This window comes from Triticum dicoccoides, chromosome 1A (genome assembly GCF_002162155.2).
Source record: "Triticum dicoccoides isolate Atlit2015 ecotype Zavitan chromosome 1A, WEW_v2.0, whole genome shotgun sequence".
In the NCBI taxonomy this organism is placed as follows: Eukaryota; Viridiplantae; Streptophyta; class Magnoliopsida; order Poales; family Poaceae; genus Triticum; species Triticum dicoccoides.
Genome location: NC_041380.1, coordinates 407,474,845 through 407,499,099, shown reverse-complemented (window position 1 = coordinate 407,499,099; position 24,255 = coordinate 407,474,845). Strand labels below are relative to the sequence as shown.

The following is a 24,255-nucleotide window of genomic DNA, read 5'->3' as shown; positions in this document are numbered from 1 at the left end:
CTAAACCACAGTTCATATGGTGTCGTCTCAACGGATTTTGATGGTGCCCTATTTAACATGAATGCAGCCGTTTCTAAAGCATAACCCCAAAACGATAGCGGTAAATCAGTAAGAGACATCATAGATCGCACCATATCTAATAAAGTGCGGTTACGACATTCGGACACACCATTACGCTGTGGTGGTCCAGGTGGCGTGAGTTGCGAAACTATTCTGCATTGTTTCAAATGAATACCAAACTCATTACTCAAATATTCACGTCTACGATCAGATCGTAGAAACTTAATTTTCTTGTTATGATGATTTTCCACTTCACTCTGAAATTCTTTGAACGTTTCAAATGTTTCAGACTTATGTTTCATCAAGTAGATATACCCATATCTTCTCAAATCATCTGTGAAAGTCAGAAAATAACGATACCCGCCATGAGCATCAACACTCATCGGACCGCATACATTAGTATGTATTGTTTCCAATAAGTCTGTTGCACGTTCCATTGTTCCGGAGAACGGAGTTTTAGTCATCTTGCCCATGAGGCATGGTTCGCAAGCATCAAATGATTCCAAAAGCCCATCAGAATGGAGTTTCTTCATGCGCTTTACACCAATATGACCCAAACGGCAGTGCCACAAATAAGTTGCTCTATCATTATTAAACTTATATCTTTTGGCTTCAATACTATTAATATGTGTATCACTACTATCGAGATTCAATAAAAATAGACCACTCATCAAGGGTGCATGACCATAAAAGATATTACTCATATAAATAGAACAACCATTATTCTCTGTTTAAATGAATAACCGTCTCGCATCAAACAAGATCCAGATATAATGTTCATGCTTAACGATGGCACCAAATAACAATTATTCAGGTCTAAAACTAATCTCGAAGGTAGATGTAGATGTAGCGTGCCGACCGCGATCACATCGACTTTGGAACCATTCCCCACACGCATAGTCACCTCGTCATTAGCCAATCTCCGCTTAATCTGTAGCCCCTGTTTCGAGCTGTAAATATGAGCAACATAACCAGTATCAAATACCCAGGCGCTACTGCGAGCATTAGTAAGGTACACATCAATAACATGTATATCAAATATACCTTACACTTTGCCATCCTTCTTATCCGTCAAATACTTGGGGCAGTTCCGCTTCCAGTGACCAGTCCTTTTGCAGTAGAAGCACTCAGTCTCAGGCTTAGTTCCAGACTTGGGCTTCTTTACTTGAGCAGCAACTTGCTTGCCGTTCTTCTTGAAGTCCCCCTTCTTCCCTTTGCCCTTCTTCTTGAAACTAGTGATCTTGTTGGCCATCAACACTTGATGCTCCTTCTTGATTTCTACCTCTGCGGCCTTTAGCATTGCGAAGAGCTCGGGAATTGTCTTATCCATCCCTTTCATATTATAGTTCATCACGAAGCTTTTGTAGCTTGGTGGCAGTGATTGAAGAACTCTGCCAATGACACTATCAACAGGAAGATTAACTCCCAGTTGAGTCAAGTGGTTGTGGTACCCAAACATTCTGAGTATATGTTCACTGACATAACTATTCTCCTCCATCTTGCAGCTATAGAATTTATTGGAGACTTCATATCTCTCAATTCGGGCATTTGCTTGAAACATCAACTTCAACTCCTGGAACATCTCATATGCTCCATGACGTTCAAAACGTCGTTGAAGTCCCGATTCTAAGCCGTAAAGCATGGCACACTGAACTATCGAGTATTCATCAGATTTGCTCTGCCAGACGTCCATAACATCTGGTGTTGCTCCTACAGCGGGCTTTGCACCTGGCTGTGCTTCCAGGACGTAATTCTTCTGTGCAGCAATGAGGATAATCCTCAAGTTACGGACCCAGTCCATGTAGTTCCTACCATCATCTTTCAACTTAGCTCTCTCTAGGAACACATTAAAATTCAAAGGAACAGTAGCACGGGCCATTTATCTACAATAACATAGACATGCAAAATACTATCAGGTACTAAGTTCATGATAAATTAAAGTTTAATTAATCATATTACTTAAGAACTCCCACTTAGATAGACATCCCTCTAATCATCTAAGTGATCACGTGATCCATATCAACTAAACCATGTCCAATTATCACGTGAGATGGAGTAGTTTTCAATGATGAACATAACTATGTTGATTATATCTACTATATAATTCACGCTCGACCTTTCGGTCTCAGTGTTTTGAGGCCATATCTGGATATGCTAGGCTCATCAACTTTAACCCGAGTATTCTGTGTGTGCAAAACTGGTTTGCACCCGTTGTATGTGAACATAGAGCTTATCACACCCGATCATCACGTGGTGTCTCGGCACGATGAACTGTAGCAACGGTGCATACTCAGGGAGAACACTTGTACCTTGAAATTTAGTGAGAGATCATCTTATAATGCTACCACTGTACTAAGCAAAAGAGATGCATAAAGGATAAACATCACGTGCAATCAATATAAGTGATATGATATGGCCATCATCATCTTGTGCTTTTGATCTCCATCTCCAAAGCACCGTCATGATCACCATCGTCACCGGCTTGACACCTTGATCTCCATCGTCGCATCGTTGTCGTCTCACCACCTATTGCTTCTACGACTATCGCTACCGCTTAGTAACAAAGTAAATCAATTACATGGCGATTGCATCTCATACAATAAAGCGACAACCATATGGCTCCTGCCAGTTGCCGATAACTTTGTTACAAAACATGATCATCTCATACAACAATTTATATAATCACGTCTTGACCATATCACATCACAACATGCCCTGCAAAAACAAGTTAGACGTCCTCTACTTTGTTGTTGCAAGTTTTACGTGGCTGCTACGGGCTTAGTAAGAACCGTTCTTACCTACGCATCAAAAACTACAACGAATTTTCGTCAAGTGTGCTGTTTTAACCTTCAACAAGGACCGGGCGTAGTCACACTCGATTCAACTAAAGCTGGAGAAAGAGACACCCACTAGCCACCTATGTGCGAAAAACATCGATAGAACCAGTCTCATGAACATGGTCATGTAATGTCGGTCTGGGCCGCTTCATCCAACAATACCGCCGAATCAAAGTATGACATGCTGGTAAGCAGTATCACTATTATCGTCCACAATTCTTTGTGTTCTACTCGTGCATATAACATCTACGCATAGACCTGTCTCGGATGCCACTGTTGGGGAACGCAGTATTTCAAAAAATTTCCTACGACCACGCAAGATATATCTAGGAGATGCATAGCAACGAGAGGAGAGATTATGTCTACGTACCCTCGTAGACCGATAGCGGAAGCGTTTAGTAACGCGGGTGATGTAGTCGAACGTCTTTGAGATCCAACCAATCAAGTACCGAACGCACGACACCTCCGCGATCTGCACACCTTCAGCTCGGTGACGTCCCTCGTACTCTTGATCCAACTAAGGCCGAGGGTGAGTTCCATCAGCATGACGGTGTGTTAACGGTGATGATGAAGTTCCCGACGCAGGGCTTCGCCTAAGCACTACGACAATATGACCGAGGTGGAAAACTATGGAGGGGGACACCGCACACGGCTAAAGATCAACTTGTGTGTCTATGGGGTGCCCCCTCCCCCGTATATAAAGGAGGGGAGGAGGAGGAGGGCCGGCCACAAGGGGCGCGCCCAAGGGGGGGATCCTACTCCTAGTAGGAGTAGGTTCCCCCTTTCCTAGTCCTAGTAGGAGAAGAAGGAAGGAGAGGAAGAAGAGAAGGAGGGGGGGGGGGGCGCTCCCCTAGCCCTAGTCCAATTCGGTTTGGGCTAGGGGGGCGCGTGCCACACCTTGGACCGCCTCCTCTCTTCCACCATTTTGCCCATGAGACCCAATAACTTCTCGGAGGGGGGGTGTGTGTTCCGGTACTCCGAAACTTATCTGAAACGACCCGAACCATTCCGGTGTCCGAATGTAGCCTTACAATATATGAATCTTTATGTCTCGACCATTTCGAGACTCTTTGTCATGTCCGTGATCTCATCCGGGACTCCGTATTTATTGAGCCCTTTAGCCAAAACACAAAGACCATGACAAGATATTAACGCTGCTAATGCGTGATTTCGGAGCCAACCAGACTAGCGCATGCAGCGGGTGCCCGCTTCCTTTTTTGCATGCAGCCAATCATGGCCACGTCCAGCAGTAACAGACCAGTCCATATTCATTGCATGAAGCTGGTTGGTATTCCGATTCTCCATGTAGCTGGCCGCTCGCATTTTCAACCAATCGTGCACATGCCTAGCGAAGTGAATTGAGGTAATTGTCTAGCGGCCTTGTTAAAATGGACGCAGTTGGGTGGCTAGCAGGCCCAATAAACCCGAACGAAGGTAGTACTTATTAGATGATGAGTTGTTAGAGTGACAGAAACTTAAACCCTAGTTTATGCGCTATTTCGTAAGAAGCTGATTTGGATTCATATGTTTTATACTATGTTTAGATTTATTTTAGTTCTTTTTTGGTAGTTGCGAATACTTGCGAGAGTAGAACGAGTTGAGACGGATGTCGATAGTTTGATTGTCAGCATTGGAGATGCCCTAACAGTTTTCTCATGCAAACATTTGTTACATAATGAAAATCATAATGACTGAATTAATATTCTACACGAAACTATAAATCCAATTCGGTATCGGTATAGTTAAATCCATTTCCCGGAACCATTCCAATTCTAGGCTTGGGCGGGCAAAGCCGGCCAACAGGCACGAATTGCGCCGGCGTTATCCTCCCCCTCCCACTTCCCACTGTCCACTCCAAGCAGCTAGTGGCCGTCTCCTCTTCCCCCGCTTCCCCATGGCCACCTCCCACTTCCTCGCCGCCGCCGCCGCCACATCTTCCTCCTCCGCCGCCTTCCGCCCCCCTCTCCGCTTCCTCTCCCTGCCGCCTCCTTCTCTAACCCTCAGCCGTATACCCTCTTCCTCTCTGGCCTATTACTTTACTGTGTATCTATGCTGCCGCGTCTTGTGCTGATGCACGTGAGTTCCGTTCGCAGGGCGGCGGCCGTTCCCGGTGGTCAGCGCGGCCGACGCCGACGCTAAAGAAAGTGCGCGCCGTTCCTTGTGAAGTTCAGCTTGTTCCGCGATTGATTCCTGGGCGTTTCGGCTGAAGTTCTGACGTGTGATTTGTTTTACTGTGTTGGGCACGGTAGCAACGAAGCCGAAGGTCCCGGAGAAGGCGCCGGCGGCGGGTTCGAGCTTCAACCAGCTGCTCGGAATCAAGGGCGCCAAGCAAGAAGACGTGAGTCATTAATCTGCTCCCATGAACTGGTTTCTCATCGCAATATTAGTATTTATGGATCCAAATCGGAGTCGTTTGTTAGTTGGCTGGTTGGTCAGGCATGCGTTGAATTCGGGATTCAGCATGCAGCAGATGCAAAGTGTCTGGCTGTGGATGCTGAAATTTATGAATTTCACCTTTTTGTGGAGTATGTTTTATGGAGTTGCGAGCATGGCTTGTGTGTACTAGCTTTGTGCTTAGACTAATCACTATCTAGCTAATTTTGTGTAGGGACTAGAAATGATAATTTGCTCATTAACCCCCTCTTTATCATGCTGCATATACAGAACATATGGAAGATCCGCCTTCAACTTACTAAGCCGGTGACATGGCCTCCGCTTGTCTGGGGTGTACTTTGTGGAGCAGCTGCCTCTGGTATGCTTTATCGACTATTATGGTTTCTATCTGTACATGAATAGTTTATACTTAAGTGGAGTTGGAGTTGGAGTTGGACAGCTATATTTTTCCATATGAGATGCATCGTTGTTACATTGTGCCACATTCCTTAGATTTGCTAGTCATCTGTAACATGGTGATTTAAGTTGTGCTGGCTTGCAATGGTGTCGATATGATCTGTGGGCCTACAGTATCTTTCTCACTATCCTTGGTCCCATATATTTATTTTGGAGTGGACCAAAGAATTGAATATTGATTGACTACAGGAAACTTCACCCAATTTCTGCAACAAAACAACACATGGCAACTCAACAATACTATTCTCCCCTCTTGTCAGACGTCTAGAACTTCTAGCGTTTAGGATGAGAATACAATACCATTATGGCTTCTGTGCTAATGAATGCTGTTCCTCTTGGTGTACAATGCAACTGTTATGCTTATTTGAACCTCTCATGCTGCAGGAAATTTCCACTGGACAGTTGAAGATGTTGCAAAATCTATTGTTTGCATGTTAATGTCTGGTCCATGTCTTACAGGATACACGCAGGTTTATTTTAGATTCATCGTGTTTGATCTATTCATATTTTGCAACCTCACATGTTTCATGGAAAACTATTTTTACTAAAGAATATGTCAGCTTCAAAAATTATTGCTTGTAGACAATTAATGACTGGTATGACCGAGACATCGACGCTATTAATGAGCCTTATCGTCCTATTCCTTCAGGAGCTATATCAGAAAATGAGGTATGACCATCTCCGGGAGTGAGATTTATTCCATGGCAACTGCTAATTAGAATTTTGTTTACTTTCATGACTTTAATAAACTATTTACCACTTTGTAGGTTTATTTGTCACCACATTTTATTTTAGCAATGAAAAAATATTTAATTCCCGGAAACGTTCATTCATATATTTGTCATTGTATCATCGATTACTGGGCATGTGTATGCATGCTTTGTTGGAGACAATATTGCCTCTAATGCAGTCCAGTTGAATTGTAATCAGGTTTGTGTTTGCTTGCCGTAAGTCTAAGTAATGCTAGTCCGATTAGGGTTTAGTTAGTTCTAATTAGGACAGTTTTTTTTACGGGCATGTGTTGGAGTTGGTTTCCGATTTTCCATGCCTTGGTGCTAGTTGTTCGGATATGAGTATAGGTCTACGTGCTGGCCAGGACTCAGTAGTAATTCGATTCCGAGTTGTGCTAACTGCTAATTGTCCTAAGTTGAGTAGGTCTAGCTTTAGCTAGCTTTGGTCTCATATATACGTGCACAAGGGCTGTGAGATTGTATGCTGGATTGGGAAATAAATAAAAAGAAGAGGGGCACAATATGTGGAGAAGTTTTCCTTTTAAAATCTGCTTCCTTATTTGACACTGGAAAAGTTTTTCTTCTTTATTTGACACAAGTTCTAAATTTTATTCCCTATATGACATTTTCGTCCATTTTAAGCCTAAATGACACCTGAAAAGACTCTTTTGCCCCTCATGTGGTATGTGTGTGGGGGGCAATAGCGCACACACGCAGCATCAATGCGAAAGCAGAAGCACACACGCATCAACACATACACATGCACCGACACACACGCACGCGCACACACACGCACGCGCGCGTGCAACACACACACACGCACACACACACACACACACAGCAACACACGCACGCAGCACACACCCACATACACACACACGCAGCAGCACACACGCAGGCAACACATAGGCACGCAACAACACACACACGCGCACGTACACACGCAGTAGCAAACACACACGCAGCAGCACACATGCACACACACATGCAGCAGCAGCACACATGTGCGCCTGCACCCACACACGCAACAGCACACGCACGCGCGCACACATACCACATGAGGGGCAAAATCGTCTTTTCAGGTGTCATTTAGACTCAAAATGAACGGAAGTGTCGTATAGGGAATAAAATTTAGGACTAGTGTCAAATAGGGAAGAAAAACTTTTCCAGTGTCAAATAAGGAACCCGATTTTAAGACAGTGTCAAATAAGGAATTTTCTCCAATATGTGCCTTTTTTTCGAAAAGGGGGAATTCCCCGGCCTCTGCATCAGAAAAATGCATACGGCCATCTTATTAACCAAATAAAGTAGTGCCAACATGGTTCGAAGGTCTCCACAAGTAATAACGAAGCAAAGAAAGCTCACACAGAGCCAAAAAGGCTAGAAACACCCACTAGCCATGAAAAGACGCCACAACCGGCTGGCTAGAACTAGATAGGTAAACTACATGCCTATCCTATTACATGACCGCCATCCAAACCGGTTGAAGATATCCCGAGCTACCATCTCCCAGCGGAAAGACCCAGTAACCAAATGCTCCCTGGCCTCCGTCGGGGTGAGTAGCGACCACGAACGGATCAGTGCCGTAGTTCGGAATATAACCTGCAAAAAATGGATACATGATATTCTGTTAAAAACCAAATCATTTCTGCAAGTCCAGATAGTCCACAGCAAGGCACAAACTCCAACCCGAATGTGTCTCGCGAAGTCAGGCTCAATCCCATTAAGCCATGTCCCAAATAACGCGTTAACAGAATTCGGTGGATTGATATTAAAAGCAATGTGGACCGTCTGCCAAAGTACTTTGGCCAACGGGCAATCGAAAAAAAGGTGTTTGATTGTCTCATCCCGAACACAGAAACTACACCTAGTAGGTCCTGTCCAATTACGCTTTATCAAGTTGTCCTTGGTTAAAATAACTTGTTTATGGACAAACCACATAAACACTTTTATTTTCAAAGGAACTTTGACATCCCAAACATGCTTGGAAGTAGGAATGGAGTTTGAATTAATAACATCAATATACATTGATTTAACAGTGAATACTCTGGACTTAGTCAATTTCCAGCGTACTTCATCGGGTTGTTGGGAAAGCTGGACCTCCATCAGTCTCCTAACTAGACGGAGCCATTCTTCCCAATGATTGCCCGCTAGCATCCGTCGGAACTGAATATTAAGGGGGATAGATTGAAATACCGATGCGACGAACACTTCACGTCGTTGAACAATACGGTACAAAGACGGATATTGGATGGCCAAAGGTGTCTCGCCGAGCCAAGTATCCTCCCAGAAACGTGTACTAGTGCCGTTTCCAATAACAAACTTCATCCTATTAAACAAAGATTGTTTGACTTTCATCAGACCTTTCCAGAAAGGTGAATCGGTCGGCCTGACTGTAACCCGGGACAAAGTTTTTGTCTGGAGGTACTTGGTACGAAGGATTTGAGCCCACATGGCATCATTCTCCGTTGAGAGCTTCCACAACCACTTGCTAAGAAGGCATCTATTCTTAACTTCTAGATTCTCAATACTGAGACCCCCTTGGTCTTTCGGTCTACAAATGATATCCCATTTAGCAAGCCGATATTTTCGTTTAAGCTCATCACCCTGCCAAAAGAAACGCGATCGATAGAAGTCCAGTCTCTTCCTAACCCCAACTAGGACCTCAAAGAACGATAGGAGAAACATAGGCATACTCGTGAGCACCGAATTAATCAGGATTAATCGGCCTCCGTATGACATGAGCTTACCCTTCCAACAACTCAGTTTCTTCTCAAATCGGTCCCCGATGCACTTCCACTCTTTGTTTGTCAGCCTACGATGGTGGATTGGAATACCCAAATAAGAGAAGGGTAACTCTCCCAACTCGCACCCAAACAATTGCCTATAAGCCTCCTGTTCGTCTTTGGCTCTACCAAAGCAGAACAGCTCGCTCTTATGAATAACCCGGTCAATTGTTCAAATAGGCATAACACAAGCTTCATATTTCTTGCCTTGGCCAAGTCATGCTCCATAAAGATAATTGTATCATCAGCGTACTGAAGGATGGAAACACCTCCATCAACAAGATGAGGTATCAATCCACCTACTTGACCATTTTCCTTAGCCCTTCCTATCAAAATTGCTAACATATCCACCACAATGTTAAACAAGATAGGGGACATCGGATCTCCTTGTCTTAGGCCTTTATGTGTCTGGAAGTAATGGCCTATGTCATCATTAACTTTAATTCCCACACTACCTTTTTGCGTAAATGAGTCAACTTGTCGGCGCCAGGCTTCATCAAAACCTTTCATACGCAATGACTGTTGGAGGAATGGCCATTTGACCTTATCGTACGCTTTCTTGAAATCCACCTTAAAAATTACTCCATCTAATTTTTTGGAATGGATTTCATGGAGCATTTCATGCAGGACGACCACCCCTTCAAGGATATTTTTGTCCGGCATGAAAGCAGTTTGGGAATGTTGCACCATAGAATGCGCAATCTGTGTGAGCCTATTAGTCCCTACCTTGGTGAAAATTTTGAAACTAACATTGAGGAGGCAGATCGGCCTGAATTGCTCAATTCGCACAACATCCGTTTTCTTAGGAAGTAGTGTGATAGTTCCAAAATTCAAGTGAAATAACTGAAGCTGTCCAGAGAACAGATCATGGAACATATGTAGCAAATCCCCCTTAATAATGTGCCAGCACTTTTTATAGAACTCGGCCGGGAATCCATCCGGTCCGGGAGCCTTATTGTTTTTCATCTGTGCAATAGCATCAAACACCTCCTTCTCTGAGAACCATCAAACACCTCCTTCTCTGAGAACGGGGCAACCAGAATATCATTATCGGCAGCCGATAGCTGAGGCACATCCTCAGTCCTGGACTCATCGAGGGACACACAATTATCCTCCGGAGGTCCAAATAACTGCTTATAATACTTGGTAATATAAATTTTTAGGTTATCCTGTCCTAAAATAGTGCCCTCATCTTGTTCAAGCTGAAAGATACACTTCTTTTTGTGTTTACCATTAGCTATCAGATGAAAGAATTGAGCATTCGCGTCCCCTTGGACCACTTTGCGGACTTTAGCACGCAAAGCCCACTTCAATTCTTCTTCGCGGAGCAGTTCATCCTCTTCTCCGCCTCAGTTTTAACCTGAAGCTCAGCTGGCAGTAAAATAGTGGACTCGGCCTTAATGTCCAGGGCCTGTATAAGAGAAAGGAGTCTATCCTTTTCAATCTTATACACACCACTGAGCTATGTTTTTAAGGCGGTAAGGCGAGGCGAGGCGCTGGGGGGGGCGCCTCACTGCCTAAGCGCTGAGGCATAAGGCGAGGCGACGCCTTAGAGACTTGTAAGCAACAGAATTAAGTAGAATTTGGTAGGCATACAGCCATACACACCTTGCAACTGATTGTTGTAGAGCCCCCATCCTCTTTGCACTTGCTTTTCTCCCCAACAGAATTCTGCATCAACATGAAGTCATGAACAAATATGTTAGAATAATGTATCACTTACCAGTGCACATTCCACAAAAAATAGAAATAAAAGTGAGGCAGCAAACAAAAGTGGAAAGAAAGATAGCAAGTATGAGTGCAACTGCAATCTGCAATGGTCCACATAAGACAAACAGAATAATAGATAATTCCACATAAGACAAACAGAATAATAGATAATTCCAGCATAGCAAAAGGGATAAAGGTGGCCAGCTCAGCTCTCTCATGTCTCTCCACTCTCAAAGTCTCAATCAAAAGTCATCATCATCAAACTCATTGGCATTGGTGTTGTCTTCACCATCTTGGTCAACATTAGTTGGCTCTTGATCGTCATTGCTCACATCATCATCATCCTCAACGTAGTCTGAATCCTCCCCCTCCGCATTGGGCATACTTGAGTGTTGCTCTTGCTCCAAGTCCTCCTCTACCTCATCTTCTTCAGGAATTATAGGTCGTGTTGTAGTAGGTCTCTTGCGTGCGTAGTGCAGACGGACATTTGTCTGGCCCCTACGAAGTGTAGTTGCTGTCCTATGCAGATTGCGGCCTCGAAGGTTTGAAGATGCACCAATAGCCACATCAACATCCTCCCATGTAATGTCTTGATTGTCTTCAGGACAACCTCGAGCACCTTGAGGTTGTGATAGTGATGGGTCCACCCACTCATTGCCCCAATCAAAATCCTCAATGACCAAAGCCTCAAAGCTATTCTCGCCCACCTTCTCACGCCTCTTTTGAAACCGTTGCATATTCTTCCGGTTGTATGAAACAAAGACAAGATCATTCAACCTTTTCCATTGTAATCTGTTCCTTTTCTTTGTATGGATCTACAAAGTAGAAACAACAAGTGAAATAAGTAAATAACTTGCTGAAATCATCATTGAACAAACACAAATACTGCTTTACTAGTTGACTTACAAATTCAAACGTGCTCCAATTCCTCTCACAACCAGATGATGAAGCACAAAGACTAACAATGCGCTTTGCAAACCTTTGTAGGTCAATGGCCCGACCACCAAATGAACTCCACCAATCAACTAAAATGATAAAAACTGACACATATTAAGAGTTTGTACAGAAATTACATTGCTGGAACTGGAATTAACATGCTGAAATTAACATGATGCATTTAATATGACTTACGAGGGTTTCTTGTGCTCATGGTCTCGAGTGCCAATGGATTAGAAAAGCTTTCTCGCTGTTGCTCATAGAGCACAGATTGTTGATCAATCTTTTTTCGAACATTGGCATCCGGTACCATTTTTGCAAGCACATCATTAAAGCAGCTCCTAAGCTCCCCAACTAAGGCATCATCATTTCTGCTTACAATAGGAAAGAACTTTCCTGGGTTCAAAAATAGAGCAGCCCCATACAATGGATGATCCATTTGATTCTCCCAACGCTTATCAACAATGGCCAAGATCTTCTTGAGCAATGGTTGCTTGTTTTGTTGAGGGAAACCTAGATTGATCCTCTCCTTTGCATAAATCATAATTGCTTTAATCTCTGGCATGGCAGGCTTCTCATCACCATTTGCTACTCTAAGAACTCTAAGAAGTGGAGTTGAAGCTCTAAGGCAGTCCTCAATTGCGCTCCACCACTCCGTTGAAAGTATAATCTCTTGCACATTCAAGCCAACTTGTGTTTTTGCTAACTTGTTTCCAACCCATTCTTCAGATGTAAATAAACTCCTCAATGCAGCCTTGTTCTTGACCAAACTCCTAAGTGTGAGGATGGCTGTGGCAAAACGAGTGGCTGCTGGTCTCACAAGATCCCCACCCGTGGCCTTCCTCATTAGACTAAGAAGTCTTCCATGTCTATAGATGAAAGTTGTGACACGTCTAGCCCCTGCAATAGGCTTCTTAAATGCCTTCAACTTTCCTATATCTTCCAACATTAGGTCCAAGCAATGACATGCACACGGGCTCCAATATAGAGTAGGCATCCTCTCCATTAGAAGGTGGCCAGCTTTCTTGTAATTAGCACCATTATCGGTGATAACTTGTACCACATTCTCTTTTCCAACATCCAGAATTCTCTTCTCAAGCAAATCAGCTATCATATCACCATCATGACATACACTTGAGGCATCAACCGACTCCAAGAAGAAAGTGCCCTCTGGACTATTAACAAGGAAGTTAATCAAATGGCGTCCTCTTTTATCCGACCAGCCATCCGACATGAGTGTGCATCCATATTTTTTCCATGCTGCCTCGTGTTGCCTCCTCAAAAGTCCTGTTTCCTTCACACAATCATTAAGCAATTTCTCTCTCAGCTCATGTGCACTAGGAGGCTTGTAACCTGACCCATATTGACAAGAGGCTTCAATTGCAACCTCAAACTGCCTACTACTTGCAGCGTTGAATGGAATGCCACACTCGTAAAAGAACAATGCCCACTGCATATTGACATACTGCCTCTCTTCTGGAGTCTTTGTGCTGGACTCCATGGTGCTTTGAGAACACCAGAGCGTCTTTCATCTACAAGATCCTCGGGTGTTCTTCGTAGCATGGCAACAATTGGCTTGGAACTATTGGCGGCAGACACAACAGAAACAGACTTCTTTTTACCTTGCATGTTGGTGATAAACGCTTTCTTATTCTGTTTGGCTGCTGTCCCTGAGCTTGGCCTTTTAGAGGCGATGTTTGCTCCAACTGAACTCACCTCCACAACCTCCTGAACATCATCTACATCTACTACTCCCTTGATCCTCCTATTTTACTCCAAATATGTTCCATTTCTCTCCTCAATTGTGTGGTGGCCTTAGGACAACCAATTGCATCTCCCCCGACGCCCGCAAGATGCTCTTTATGCCTCTTGATCCCTCCAGAAGTTATCTTGCCACAAAGAGCGCACACAACAAGATCCCGATTTGGAGGCTCAGACCAATATCCATAGTTCCATCCCGGATCATTTGACCGTTGTGGCTTCCTTGTTGGATCTTTCATTGGATCGTAGGTGGGCTCACCCCCATCAGCTGCTGCATTTCCATCCATGGTGCTACACTTCTACTACCTGCAGCAAACAACCAAACACAAAGGAATATTAGCATAACTGATAAAAGGGCTGCCATGGCATATGAAAAGGCTGCTGTGGCAGCAACTAAACTACTCTACTCATGCAGATGTAGCAAACAGCGACAATCAACTAGCCATTAAACTAATCAGCATTCAACTAGTCATTAAACTAATCCATTGTTGAGCACAACACATCATGCATCAGTATTCAACTAGCCTTTATTCTAATCCACCCAACAGGCCAACAGCATGCATTATTTTATTCAACCAAGGAGCATCCACTAAGGCACTAACCCCACTATCATTAAACTAATCACTAACATATGCCTGGCCACTAAGGCACTAACCACTATAAGAGACAAGTGAGCAACCACCAACCAGCTAGCACAAAACAGTCCAGCAAAGAAGAAAGAGAGCAGAGGAGGGTGTGGGAGAAGGGAGAGGGAGGTATACCTTACTGTTGCTCTTGCTTGTTGTTGCTGTACTGCAGAGGAGGAGCTGCTGGACAGGAGGATGAGGAGGAGCTGCTGGACAGGAGGAAGAGGAGGAGCTGCTGGACAGGAGGAAGAGGAGGAGCTGCTGGAGAGGAGGAACCGTTGGAGAGGAGGGGGAGGAGCTGCTGGAGAGGAGGAGGAACCAGATCTGCTGGAGAGGAGCCACTGAAGAGAAGGAGGGGGAGGAGTGTGTGGATTGGGGGCTGTTTCTCTCTCTCTCTTTCTCCCCTCTTACCTGTTGGCGCCAACATGATTCCAGTTTCCCGCCTAAAACAGCTCCCCTGCCTGCCTGGCAAGCTAAGGCGTCCAAAATGGACTAAGGCAACGCCTCGGACGCCTAGGCAGACGCCTCGGACGCCTTATAGCTTAAGGCGGACGCCTTAGACACCCACCTAAGGCGAGGTGGACGCCTTGCCCTCGCAGGGCGCCCTGACGCCTAAGCGTCGCCTAGGCGACGCCTTAGGGACGCCTTGAAAACAGAGCCACTGAGGTGCTTAGCCCAACCCCGTAAGGAACTTCTTAAATGCCTAATCTTATTCTGCCAACGCTTGATCGCAGTCGTGCCTCCTGCACCTCTCTCCCATTCCCTGGCAATCAAGTCCAAGAACCCCTCGCGTTCGAACCATGACATCTCGAAAGAAAAGGTGTTCTTGTTACCTACGTGGTTCGGCTCCCCTGAGTCCACGAACAAGGGTGTGTGATCGGATATTCCCCTGGAGAGAGCTTGCACCGTAACCAGAGGGAACTTTTGTTCCCACTCCACGCTCGCAAGAACTCGATCAAGTTTTTCATAAGTTGGGTTTGGCAGCATCAGCCCAGGTAAACTTTCTACCAGAAAGCTCAATCTCCCTCAGATCCAAGCTTTCAATAATGGTATTGAACATAAACGACCATCTGCCGTCAAAGTTATCATTGTTCTTCTCCTCTCTCCTCCTGATGATATTGAAATCACCTCCAACTAAAATTGGAAGCTGTTCTGACCCACAGATTCGAACAAGGTCTGCCAGAAACTCCGGTTTGAGCTCGGGCTGTGCGGCACCATAAACCGCCACCAAAGCCTAGTTAAACCCATCTATCTTAGACCTGACTCGAAACTTCACCGCGAAGTCACCCATCACTACACTTCGTACTTCAAGCGAATCGCATCTCACACCGAGTAAGATACCACCCGATCTTCCTCGCGGAGGGAGGCAATGCCAATCGAAATCAATACCACCCACAAGAGAGGAAAGAAACTGGGGCGCAAAGTTTTCTCTGCCAGTCTCCGATAGAGCAACAAAATCTAACTTTTGCTCTAAAGCTGCCTCAGTAAGGAACCTTCTTTTAGCCAAGTCCTTCAGACCTCTGCTATTCCAAAAGATTCTTCTCATATTTCATCATGGAATTTTTTAGTGATTCGAATCGTAGCACTCCTACGAACTGCGGAATCAGGATAGATCTTCCGTTTCCACTTACGTTTTGGTTTGCTAGGCTCTGACACGCGGTCCTCATAACCGGGTTCACTTAAACTACCAGCATCATTCTCTATGGGTACATCATCGTCCTCAGACACATGATTTGGAGGTGCTAGATCCGCACACAGATTATCGAGCACTCTAACCCCTAACGCATCAATCTCATCATCATTCATTGGTTTAACCGCTGCAAGATTACGAATAGTCTCTAAGACACGTTCCGCCTCCAAATCTAACAGATCATTGACCGAATTAGTAATCTCACTATCCATGGCACCTAGTGAAACTCCTAATTGGTTTGCATTATTTATAATCTCCTCATTAGAAAAATGCAATAAAGAGTTAGATATGTTGACGGACATACCAGAAGATAATGCAGCCTCCTGCAGCTTGGCCGCCCTCATAGCGCACCGCTGCTGCATATCATCCACCTTCGGGAACTCGTGGATGCGAGCACTCATCCGTCTCCCCGTCGAGACGGGGTCCGGGATCCCGCCAAAAGCAACAACCTCCTCCCTAGTAAAACCTGGCGCTGAGTCCCTCAAAGGATCAACCGAGGTTACCAGAGAAGGCGGCTGCGGGCTCCCAAGCCCCTCAGACAGGTGCCCCACGCTGGGGTCCACGGCCACCGGTGCGATCGGAGAGGGGATGGCGGGGGCCGCCTGCCCGCGCCCTCCTCCCGCCCCACCCGCCGGTGCAGACGGAAGAACTGTCGGCGAAGGAGAGGCGGTCCTCCAGACCGCCGGGGAAGAAGGATGAGCCAGGGCCTCCTGCCCCAACCCTCCCCCCAACGCAGCAGATGGCGTAGGTGTCGCCGCCACCACCGGAGTAGCAGGAGCCGAGGCCACCTGCCTTGGGCTCCCTCCCCTGGCGCTGGCCGACTCCAACGTGACCGACGTCGCCGGCGTCGGGATATGGAGGAGAGACGTCAAGGCCTCCTGCCCCGACCCCCCTCCCCCCAACACCAGCTCACAGGTAGCAATCCGCACCGGATCCTCGACCACAAGAGGAGGAGGGGAAAGAGAAGCGACCTCCGGCTCCCCCACCCCAACTCCATCCAGAGTCCTCGCCGATGAGGCCCTCACCAAGCGTCCAGGCACAGAACCGCCAGCCCCCTCAAACTCCAAAAGAGGAAGCGTGCGCTTAAACATATCATCAGAGTCTACCCGGTCACTCCAAAGTCTGGGAGGCGCTGATGCTGGCTCAAAAGACCCGAACCGCAACGAGGTCATAGGCACCGATGGCGATGCTGCCGGCTCAACCCTGGTCCCATCCCCGGGCAACTGAGCATCTGGGCGAGATCCGTTAGACCCCTCTCATGTGGACTCATCAGTCTGTGCCCCATTGGCTCCCGCACCGCCATCACCCTCATGCATATCAACATCATTCCCATTAACCGCATCAACAAACAAATCTGTGTCCTCAAACTCAATATCGAGCGGGAACACCTCTCCCCTATAAGTCCAGTTGACCACATCAGGCACGAACTCAATATCCAGAACACTGACTAGAAGCCGGGCCACCCCATGAGCCCGGGTAAAAGCCATATCAACTCTCTCCGTCTTCCCAACCAACATACCCAAACTGGCCACAACTCGAACATCCTGCAAAGGCTTAGACGGGGCCCCTACAAACCGCAACCAGACCTGCGTAAGCGGCTTTCCCTTAGGCTCCACCTTCTTCCACTCGTGGAACTCCAGAATGCACGATGTGCCAGGAACTCTACACAAACCAAAGCTCAACAACCGCCGCAAGTCATCCACCGTGGGAAAATCAACCTTATAGGCCTTATCCTCGAGAACCACCAGCTCCCACCGAAAGTCCCCCGGAGCCAGCTCCTGCAGCCTCCGCACGATCTGAGCCTTAGTCACCTCTCCCTGGGTAGCTTTCACAACCCCGGTGGTCAAGCTCGGGGTCTCATCTGGAATCTCTCGCGCAGCCGGTGATTCAAAGAACATAAGCTCAGCACAGTAGACTCCATACACAGTCAGCGACGGAGCCTGGTCACGCAAGAACGGGCACTCCCCCGAGGCATGAGCCGGCTTGCCGCATGTCTCACACAGCTCGGCCAAGCACTCAGCAATGAAATGGCCCTTCTCCCATGTGTTGGTGATTTTTGATGTGATCGATCCTTGGGAAAAATCCAATATGCCTCTGTAAGTAGATTCTACATGCATAAAACGAACTTGTTGATTTCTTATCTTTTGAGGGAAAAAAAAGATAATGGAGGCTTTTGTTATCCCCAGACGCTGCATCATAGATGCATTGCAAAGTTTATCTTGACTATGAAAACATTATCTTTTCAGCAATGTGTCATATTGTTTCTCCTTTCCTTTTCATAAAACAACCACTGTAGAATATCCTAGTATTTCCTTTCCAAAGTTTATGCTAGAGAATGCATGTAGGACTTCTATAACTGTTAAGCAGACTTCTCAAATATATTACTGTCACAACCACATGCTTACAAGATGTTTAGTTATCTTTGTCTATATGTCCTTTTTCTTATTCGATTTCACATGTACTTGTTTCTATTTTCTTTCAATAAATATTGTAAGCATATTTATGTTATAAGTTGACCCTTTTCATCTGCCCTATTATCCAGTGATGGTGCATGAATAAAAGACATCAATTCTTAGGATGCTACACCATTTGTAGAATGCTACACACGGACTTTGCCTTTATGTTTTTAGGTCATTATAAACAATAGACAATGCATTTTTGGTGCCATAAGTCCAATATCTCATTTAAAATATACCGCTGGATCATTTGATATTATTTTTGAGCAAGATACTGTGTAATAAAAGATGGTTGCGTGCATCAATCCATCCAGAGGCTGGGGGCGCTCCCTCATTTTTGTTTTTTTGGTTCAAAACATCAAAACTTCATAACTGGCATGTCCCTATAATTGCTTCCGCATGGGTTCTGTTCTCATTAGAGTCTGTGTTGTTGAAGTGTATATGTGGATTGCCTAGTGCTTTCCATCAGTTTGTACTTTTGGTTGCGTTGGATAGTGCATGAAGCTTAACATGTGTTTCACTTATATTGTAGCTTGAATATTATAGGAAAATACACAGGAGCTCCTGGGTGCTCCACATCCCTATACGAATATTAAATGTAAAAATACCAAAAAATAAAAAAAAATCTGAAATTGGGGATATCAAACCTGGGTTCTCAATCAACTCCCGTGTGAAATTTCATGAAAAAATACCAGAAAACATATCCGCGGCGAAGGAAATACTGTCGAACAAAAATCTGCCCAAACAATTTTTTCTATACATAGGAATTTTTTATCTTTTTGCCATGAATACATTTCCAGGTTTGATATCCCAAAATCTCAGATTTGTTTTTTCAAATTTCTTGGTATTTTTTTGAATTTAATGTTCGTATAGGGGTGTGGAGCGCCCGGGTGCTACAAATCCGCTTCCGAATATTATAACATTATCTAGATGGCAAGTTGATTGATGCGATACTTTGTTTGAAATTGTTGTGCTTTACTGGTTGGAACCCCATTTTCGAATTGCCTTTTTATCCAAGCGGATTTGTTTTCTTATGAGATGATGAAGAATATGTATTGCTACAGTCTTCTGTAGAACGTTTCAAACAAAATTGGCTTCTTATAATGACAAGCTTCCGATCGTCCGATCTTACTCTAAAGGCTGATGTCAGATGTCTACTGAGAATTGACATGTCTTACTAATGTTGTTGATTGGATCCAGGTAATTACTCAGATCTGGGTATTATTGTTAGCAGGTCTTGGGTTGGGTGCTTTGTTAGACGTATGGGTAAGTCACAACAAGACTTACTTTAGTATACTAAGAGGTTGAAGATACGTTCCTTCTTTGCTTATTCTCTAGTTTCATTTCAGGCAGGGCATGATTTTCCTATTATTTTCTACCTTGCTCTGGGTGGATCCTTGCTTTCTTACATATATTCAGCGCCGCCTCTCAAGGTACTTGAGTACTTGTGTTCGATTTTAGCATAGTACACTCTGTTGTGAACTCTGATAAAAAAAATGTCCATGTCTTATTATTCCTCATTTCAGCTCAAGCAGAATGGATGGATAGGAAACTTTGCTCTTGGTGCGAGTTACATTGGCTTGCCCTGGTAGGATGAAAGCTGTGAATATTTTTTTTCATGTTTAATAAGAGGATAATGTTCTGTTGGATGTCACCTATACTATATGCAAGAAGATGCATCTTTTTTCCCCGCTTTTTTGTGGTAACCACTAATTACTGTGGACTGTCTATCATTTTCAATGTAATGGACAAATTAGTTTGGATTTTATCAGACTACAATACCAAGTAGAAGGGATTGTATTTTCGTTAGTGGTAACATATTGCATTCAGTCCCAGCACAACTGTCACTTTCCTCTTCTCAAGAAAAAAAAACTCACTTTCCGAACATCAGAACCCTAGCCCATGACTGAGGAACTGCAAGTCCGTAACCAGTTCGCACTTGGTAGTTTGCTGATTGATTACCGAAGTTATTTAATCACGTTTATCAATACCACTCGGTATGTGCAAGAGCCAATTTACTTGGCTCCAACATAGACGCAACTTCCACTTCCCATCAGAAGTACAGGTGTGGCCTGAAGCTCAGTGCCGAGCTGTCGGGTGGGAATTTGTGAATTCTGTTGAGACTTAATTAGTTTGTGTTAAAATGTATAAAATACCATGAGGAATAATAGGGAAGAGAATTCCATATTAGGATTCAAGGACCAGAGTTACTCTACTAAGGTACCGTAAAATCCTTATATCTTTTGTGCAGGTGGGCTGGCCAGGCATTATTTGGAACTCTTACTCCTGATATTGTTGTCCTAACTACTTTGTACAGCATAGCTGGGGTATTTATATTTCATGATCTGTATTGCTTGTTTGCAATCCTGTATACCATGATCGCTAACTGTTTTTCCTGGCTTTGTAGCTAGGGATCGCTATCGTGAATGATTTTAAGAGTATCGAGGGGGATAGAACTCTGGGACTTCAGGTTATTATTCTTTTTGCCTATATTGTAGGTTTATTGTCAAAGCATATCTGTTTACCATTTTACCTTTTTGTAGTCACTCCCTGTTGCCTTTGGTATGGAGACTGCAAAATGGATATGTGTTGGAGCAATCGACATCACTCAATTATCTGTTGCAGGTAAAGATACAAAATTTTCATTTCTTTCTTCCTTCATGGCTTACTATTAAGCCATTGGCTGAACATATAATTGAGTGGCCACGTGGAACACGTGGTTTGCAACCCAAACTTGACAAAAAAACATATACTCCCTTCGTCCCACAATATAAGAACGTTTTTCAAGCTAACATAGCTTGAAAAACGTTTTTATATTGTGGGACGGAGGGAGTAATAGAGTAGTTCATGGATTTATGCGACTACCTAGTACCTACCATACCATAATGTCATGGGCCAGCTGCGAAAATAGATCGTACTTTATGTCGAGAAGTGAATAGATCATACTACAACTTTTCAGCCTAATGATGGAAGCTTTCATGGAACCTTGGAAGGCAGTTGGTGTTAGTCATAACGATAGAAGATGTGTTTAGTGAAGATAAAAAGATGTTCAGCGTTACCAGAAAGTTTCAGATGTTGGCAAACTACACCCAAAGCTTGCCGTAGTATAACTATTTTCTGTTTTTGTTGGGCCGAACAAGAGTGCCTGAATTTGAATTGTACTACAATCTACCAGTATAAATTAGGGAGCAGAGGAAACTTACGTTCATTCGCTATCTATTTATCTATCTATCTATCCTGAATTTATGTTGGGAACTTGCCCTAATCTTGTAACTCCATTTTCAGCCTACCTCCTGAGCACTGGTAAGCTGTATTATGCCCTGGCACTAGTTGGACTGACAATTCCCCAGGTGATCTTGCAGGTGAGCTGACCAATCTTTTTGGACCTTGGATATAATTATTTCTCGTTATTGTATTTCAGATGTTCCCACTCCCCCAGAATTTCCTATTCACACGGTCACATGAAATAAGTGAAAATCATTTAGATGACTTATATTATGAACAAAAGCTTTATCTGCAAGGCTTGTCAGACTGTCCTTTAGCACTTACTCCCTCCATTCACAAATATAAGATGTTCTAACTTTTTTCTAAATCGGATGTATGTAGACACCTCCATTCACAAATACTCCATTAGATGTTCTAACTTTTTTCTAAATCAGATGTATATAGACACGTTTTAGTTTGTTTATTCACTCATTTCAGTCCGTATGTAGTCCATATCGAAATATCCAAAACATGTTATATTCGTGAACGGGGAGAGTAATAAACATGAAAAGAAAACACTGACTTTGCCACTTACGTTGTGTACATTCTAATCCTTGATTTCATTGAGCAGTTCCAGTACTTCCTGAAGGACCCCGTGAAGTACGACGTCAAATACCAGGTGCGCGCGGTCGTCGTCTCCCCCTGCATTCTTTTTCTTTCTCTCCAGTCAGCATCCACGGCCTCTCCCAAAACTGCATCTTATCGTGCCGCCGCCATCTGATCGTGCTTAATGCAGGCGAGTGCGCAACCGTTCTTCGTGTTCGGCCTGCTGGTTACTGCCCTGGCGACCAGCCACTGACGGACGGACAGACCTCAAATCAAGCTGGATGCTTTGGATGAGGAGGCATTTTGTACACACCAACACAGATAGTGGAATAAATCTGCAGCAACAACATCAAGAAGGCCTCCCTGAATGCTGAAGATGGAAACGTTAGGCGGTGGCTCTTTCCTTCTGCTGCCGTGCCGTGCCTTAGTGCGCGTAGACCGTAGGTGCACGGTGCCAGGTTGTTTGTTTGTGATGTTATCAGTTGGCTGTATAACGTAATTTTGGATACGATACGGTACGTGACAATGGTTTATGATCAGATTGTTTCTCCTGGAAAGTGCATTTCGGTAAAGCCTCTCCTTCCGTTCCAGAGGAGCATCATTCATGAGAAAATGAAAAAAAAGGTCCGTCTTGTGCTGGAAAACAGTGCTGCATAATCCTTTTTTTCTAGGGCAATAAATTCTAAGTTCTAAAATTCAAGAAGGGACTTATTTTTTCCAAAAGATTAGTCTTGTACTTGCAGCAATATTGCCCGTTATGAATGTCTAGGCCTAGGCATTCAAGTGCCGTCCTTATCCGCTGCTACTGCCAGAACACTACCTCCTGCATGCTCACATTCTAACTGGTGGCATTGGCTAGTTTGGTGGCTGGTGATGCGGCACGTAGAGTTCCCGTTCAGGAGAGGTTTTACGGTAAACAATAAAAAACCGGGAACACCAACAATTAGCAAAGCAGAAGTAGCACACTACAAAGCTTCAGATTTCAGCAACGACGACTTACATTACTGGAAACACAAGGATACAGCGGAAAGCTGGTGTGGGAAGAGAGGCCGGACCAGCCGCCGGAGCCACAACCACACTTCCGACTGACACGGACACACGACTCTGACTGACCATCAGTACCTAGTACGGACTACCGGCTACTATTAACCACCAAGCACACATGATCTAGTACATATGATCTCCTACATGCGTGCACACGTCAGGATCCCTGACCTACATTATTCATCCTGCAAGGTAAACCAACCAACTAAGCAGTCGTCTTGCTTGCTAGGCTAACGGATCATCTAGGACTTGGTCTTGAACTTGGACTCGTCGATGTCGATGCCCTCCCTGGCGGCGCGCTCGCCGCCGGACTCGTCGTTGGTGCTCAGCCCGCCCTTGCGCCCCATCTCGCGGTACCCCTCCTCCCCCATCTGCTCCTTGCGCGTCTGCCCGCCGCGGCTGCGCCCTGCCAACACCGTAGACACGACATGAGTAGCCGAAGCCACCAACACATAAGGTCGACGTGCATTGCTACGTACCTTCGGCGAGGTTCTCCTGCGCCTGGAGGTTGGTGCCGCCGGTACCGCCGGGGACGACGGTCTCGCCCTCGCGGGCCTTGCGGTCCAGCTGCGACCTCTCCTGCTGACCGGAGGCCATCGCTCACTCCTCGCTAGCTACTTCGACCTCAACTGGAAGGGAGCGTGTGTGCTCTACCGCTTCAGCTTGTGCGGTGCTTGTGGTTGCTTGTTTGATGCTGGTGATGGAGGAGGTAGCGAGGCGCGTCGCGGGCGCAGGAGACGGCGCGTGTGCGACGACGCGGACGCAAGCCTCTCCTCTTGCTGTCCCTGACGCATTGACACGCGTTGGGCGAGGCACCGGACGGATGCCACGTCCGGGCGTGCTTATCTGACGCAGCCACCGGAATGAGCTAGAGAGCTGAGGAGCCTAGCGTTGTCTTGGCACTGTCGTCCTGTCGGCGCGTAGGATCGTCCCACTACCGTACTTGTCACTACCGTAC

The 24,255-nt window shown here is 45.2% G+C and overlaps 2 protein-coding genes and 1 long non-coding RNA gene across 3 annotated transcripts; 1 reads left to right on the top strand and 2 right to left on the bottom strand.

The window, feature by feature from the left end:
• The first annotated feature begins 4,686 nt into the window (after nucleotides 1-4,686).
• On the top strand, nucleotides 4,687-22,854 carry LOC119276180 (chlorophyll synthase, chloroplastic). The gene is made up of 15 exons (XM_037557191.1): nucleotides 4,687-4,903; nucleotides 4,991-5,041; nucleotides 5,147-5,235; nucleotides 5,562-5,649; nucleotides 6,132-6,217; nucleotides 6,330-6,416; nucleotides 19,644-19,709; nucleotides 19,793-19,876; nucleotides 19,970-20,031; nucleotides 20,695-20,770; nucleotides 20,851-20,913; nucleotides 20,987-21,068; nucleotides 21,729-21,805; nucleotides 22,279-22,326; nucleotides 22,444-22,854. The coding sequence occupies exons 1-15, from the start codon at nucleotides 4,792-4,794 to the stop codon at nucleotides 22,504-22,506; spliced, it is 1,134 nt and encodes a 377-aa protein (XP_037413088.1). The 5' UTR covers nucleotides 4,687-4,791; the 3' UTR covers nucleotides 22,507-22,854.
• On the bottom strand, nucleotides 11,622-14,631 carry LOC119276187. Its single transcript, XR_005136406.1, has 3 exons — nucleotides 14,358-14,631; nucleotides 11,881-12,301; nucleotides 11,622-11,789 (listed from the first exon to the last, which is right to left on the bottom strand). It is a non-coding gene; the product is annotated as an uncharacterized LOC119276187 (long non-coding RNA).
• Nucleotides 22,855-23,211: 357 nt separating the features above from the next.
• LOC119276165 (em protein-like) lies at nucleotides 23,212-23,981 on the bottom strand. Its single transcript, XM_037557174.1, has 2 exons — nucleotides 23,777-23,981; nucleotides 23,212-23,703 (listed from the first exon to the last, which is right to left on the bottom strand). The coding sequence occupies exons 1-2, from the start codon at nucleotides 23,892-23,894 to the stop codon at nucleotides 23,540-23,542; spliced, it is 282 nt and encodes a 93-aa protein (XP_037413071.1). The 5' UTR covers nucleotides 23,895-23,981; the 3' UTR covers nucleotides 23,212-23,539.
• Nucleotides 23,982-24,255: the final 274 nt, after the last annotated feature.

Excerpts from the sequence above, each read along its gene's own strand:
- LOC119276180 (XM_037557191.1), top strand. The coding sequence starts at position 4,792 with ATGGCCACCTCCCACTTCCTCGCCGCCGCCGCCGCCACATCTTCCTCC. Across the intron at positions 6,417-19,643 it reads GAGCTATATCAGAAAATGAG|GTAATTACTCAGATCTGGGT; the intron begins GTATGACCATCT and ends GATTGGATCCAG. Across the intron at positions 21,069-21,728 it reads CACTCAATTATCTGTTGCAG|CCTACCTCCTGAGCACTGGT; the intron begins GTAAAGATACAA and ends CTCCATTTTCAG.
- LOC119276165 (XM_037557174.1), bottom strand. The coding sequence starts at position 23,894 with ATGGCCTCCGGTCAGCAGGAGAGGTCGCAGCTGGACCGCAAGGCCCGC. Across the intron at positions 23,704-23,776 it reads GCAGGAGAACCTCGCCGAAG|GGCGCAGCCGCGGCGGGCAG; the intron begins GTACGTAGCAAT and ends CGGTGTTGGCAG.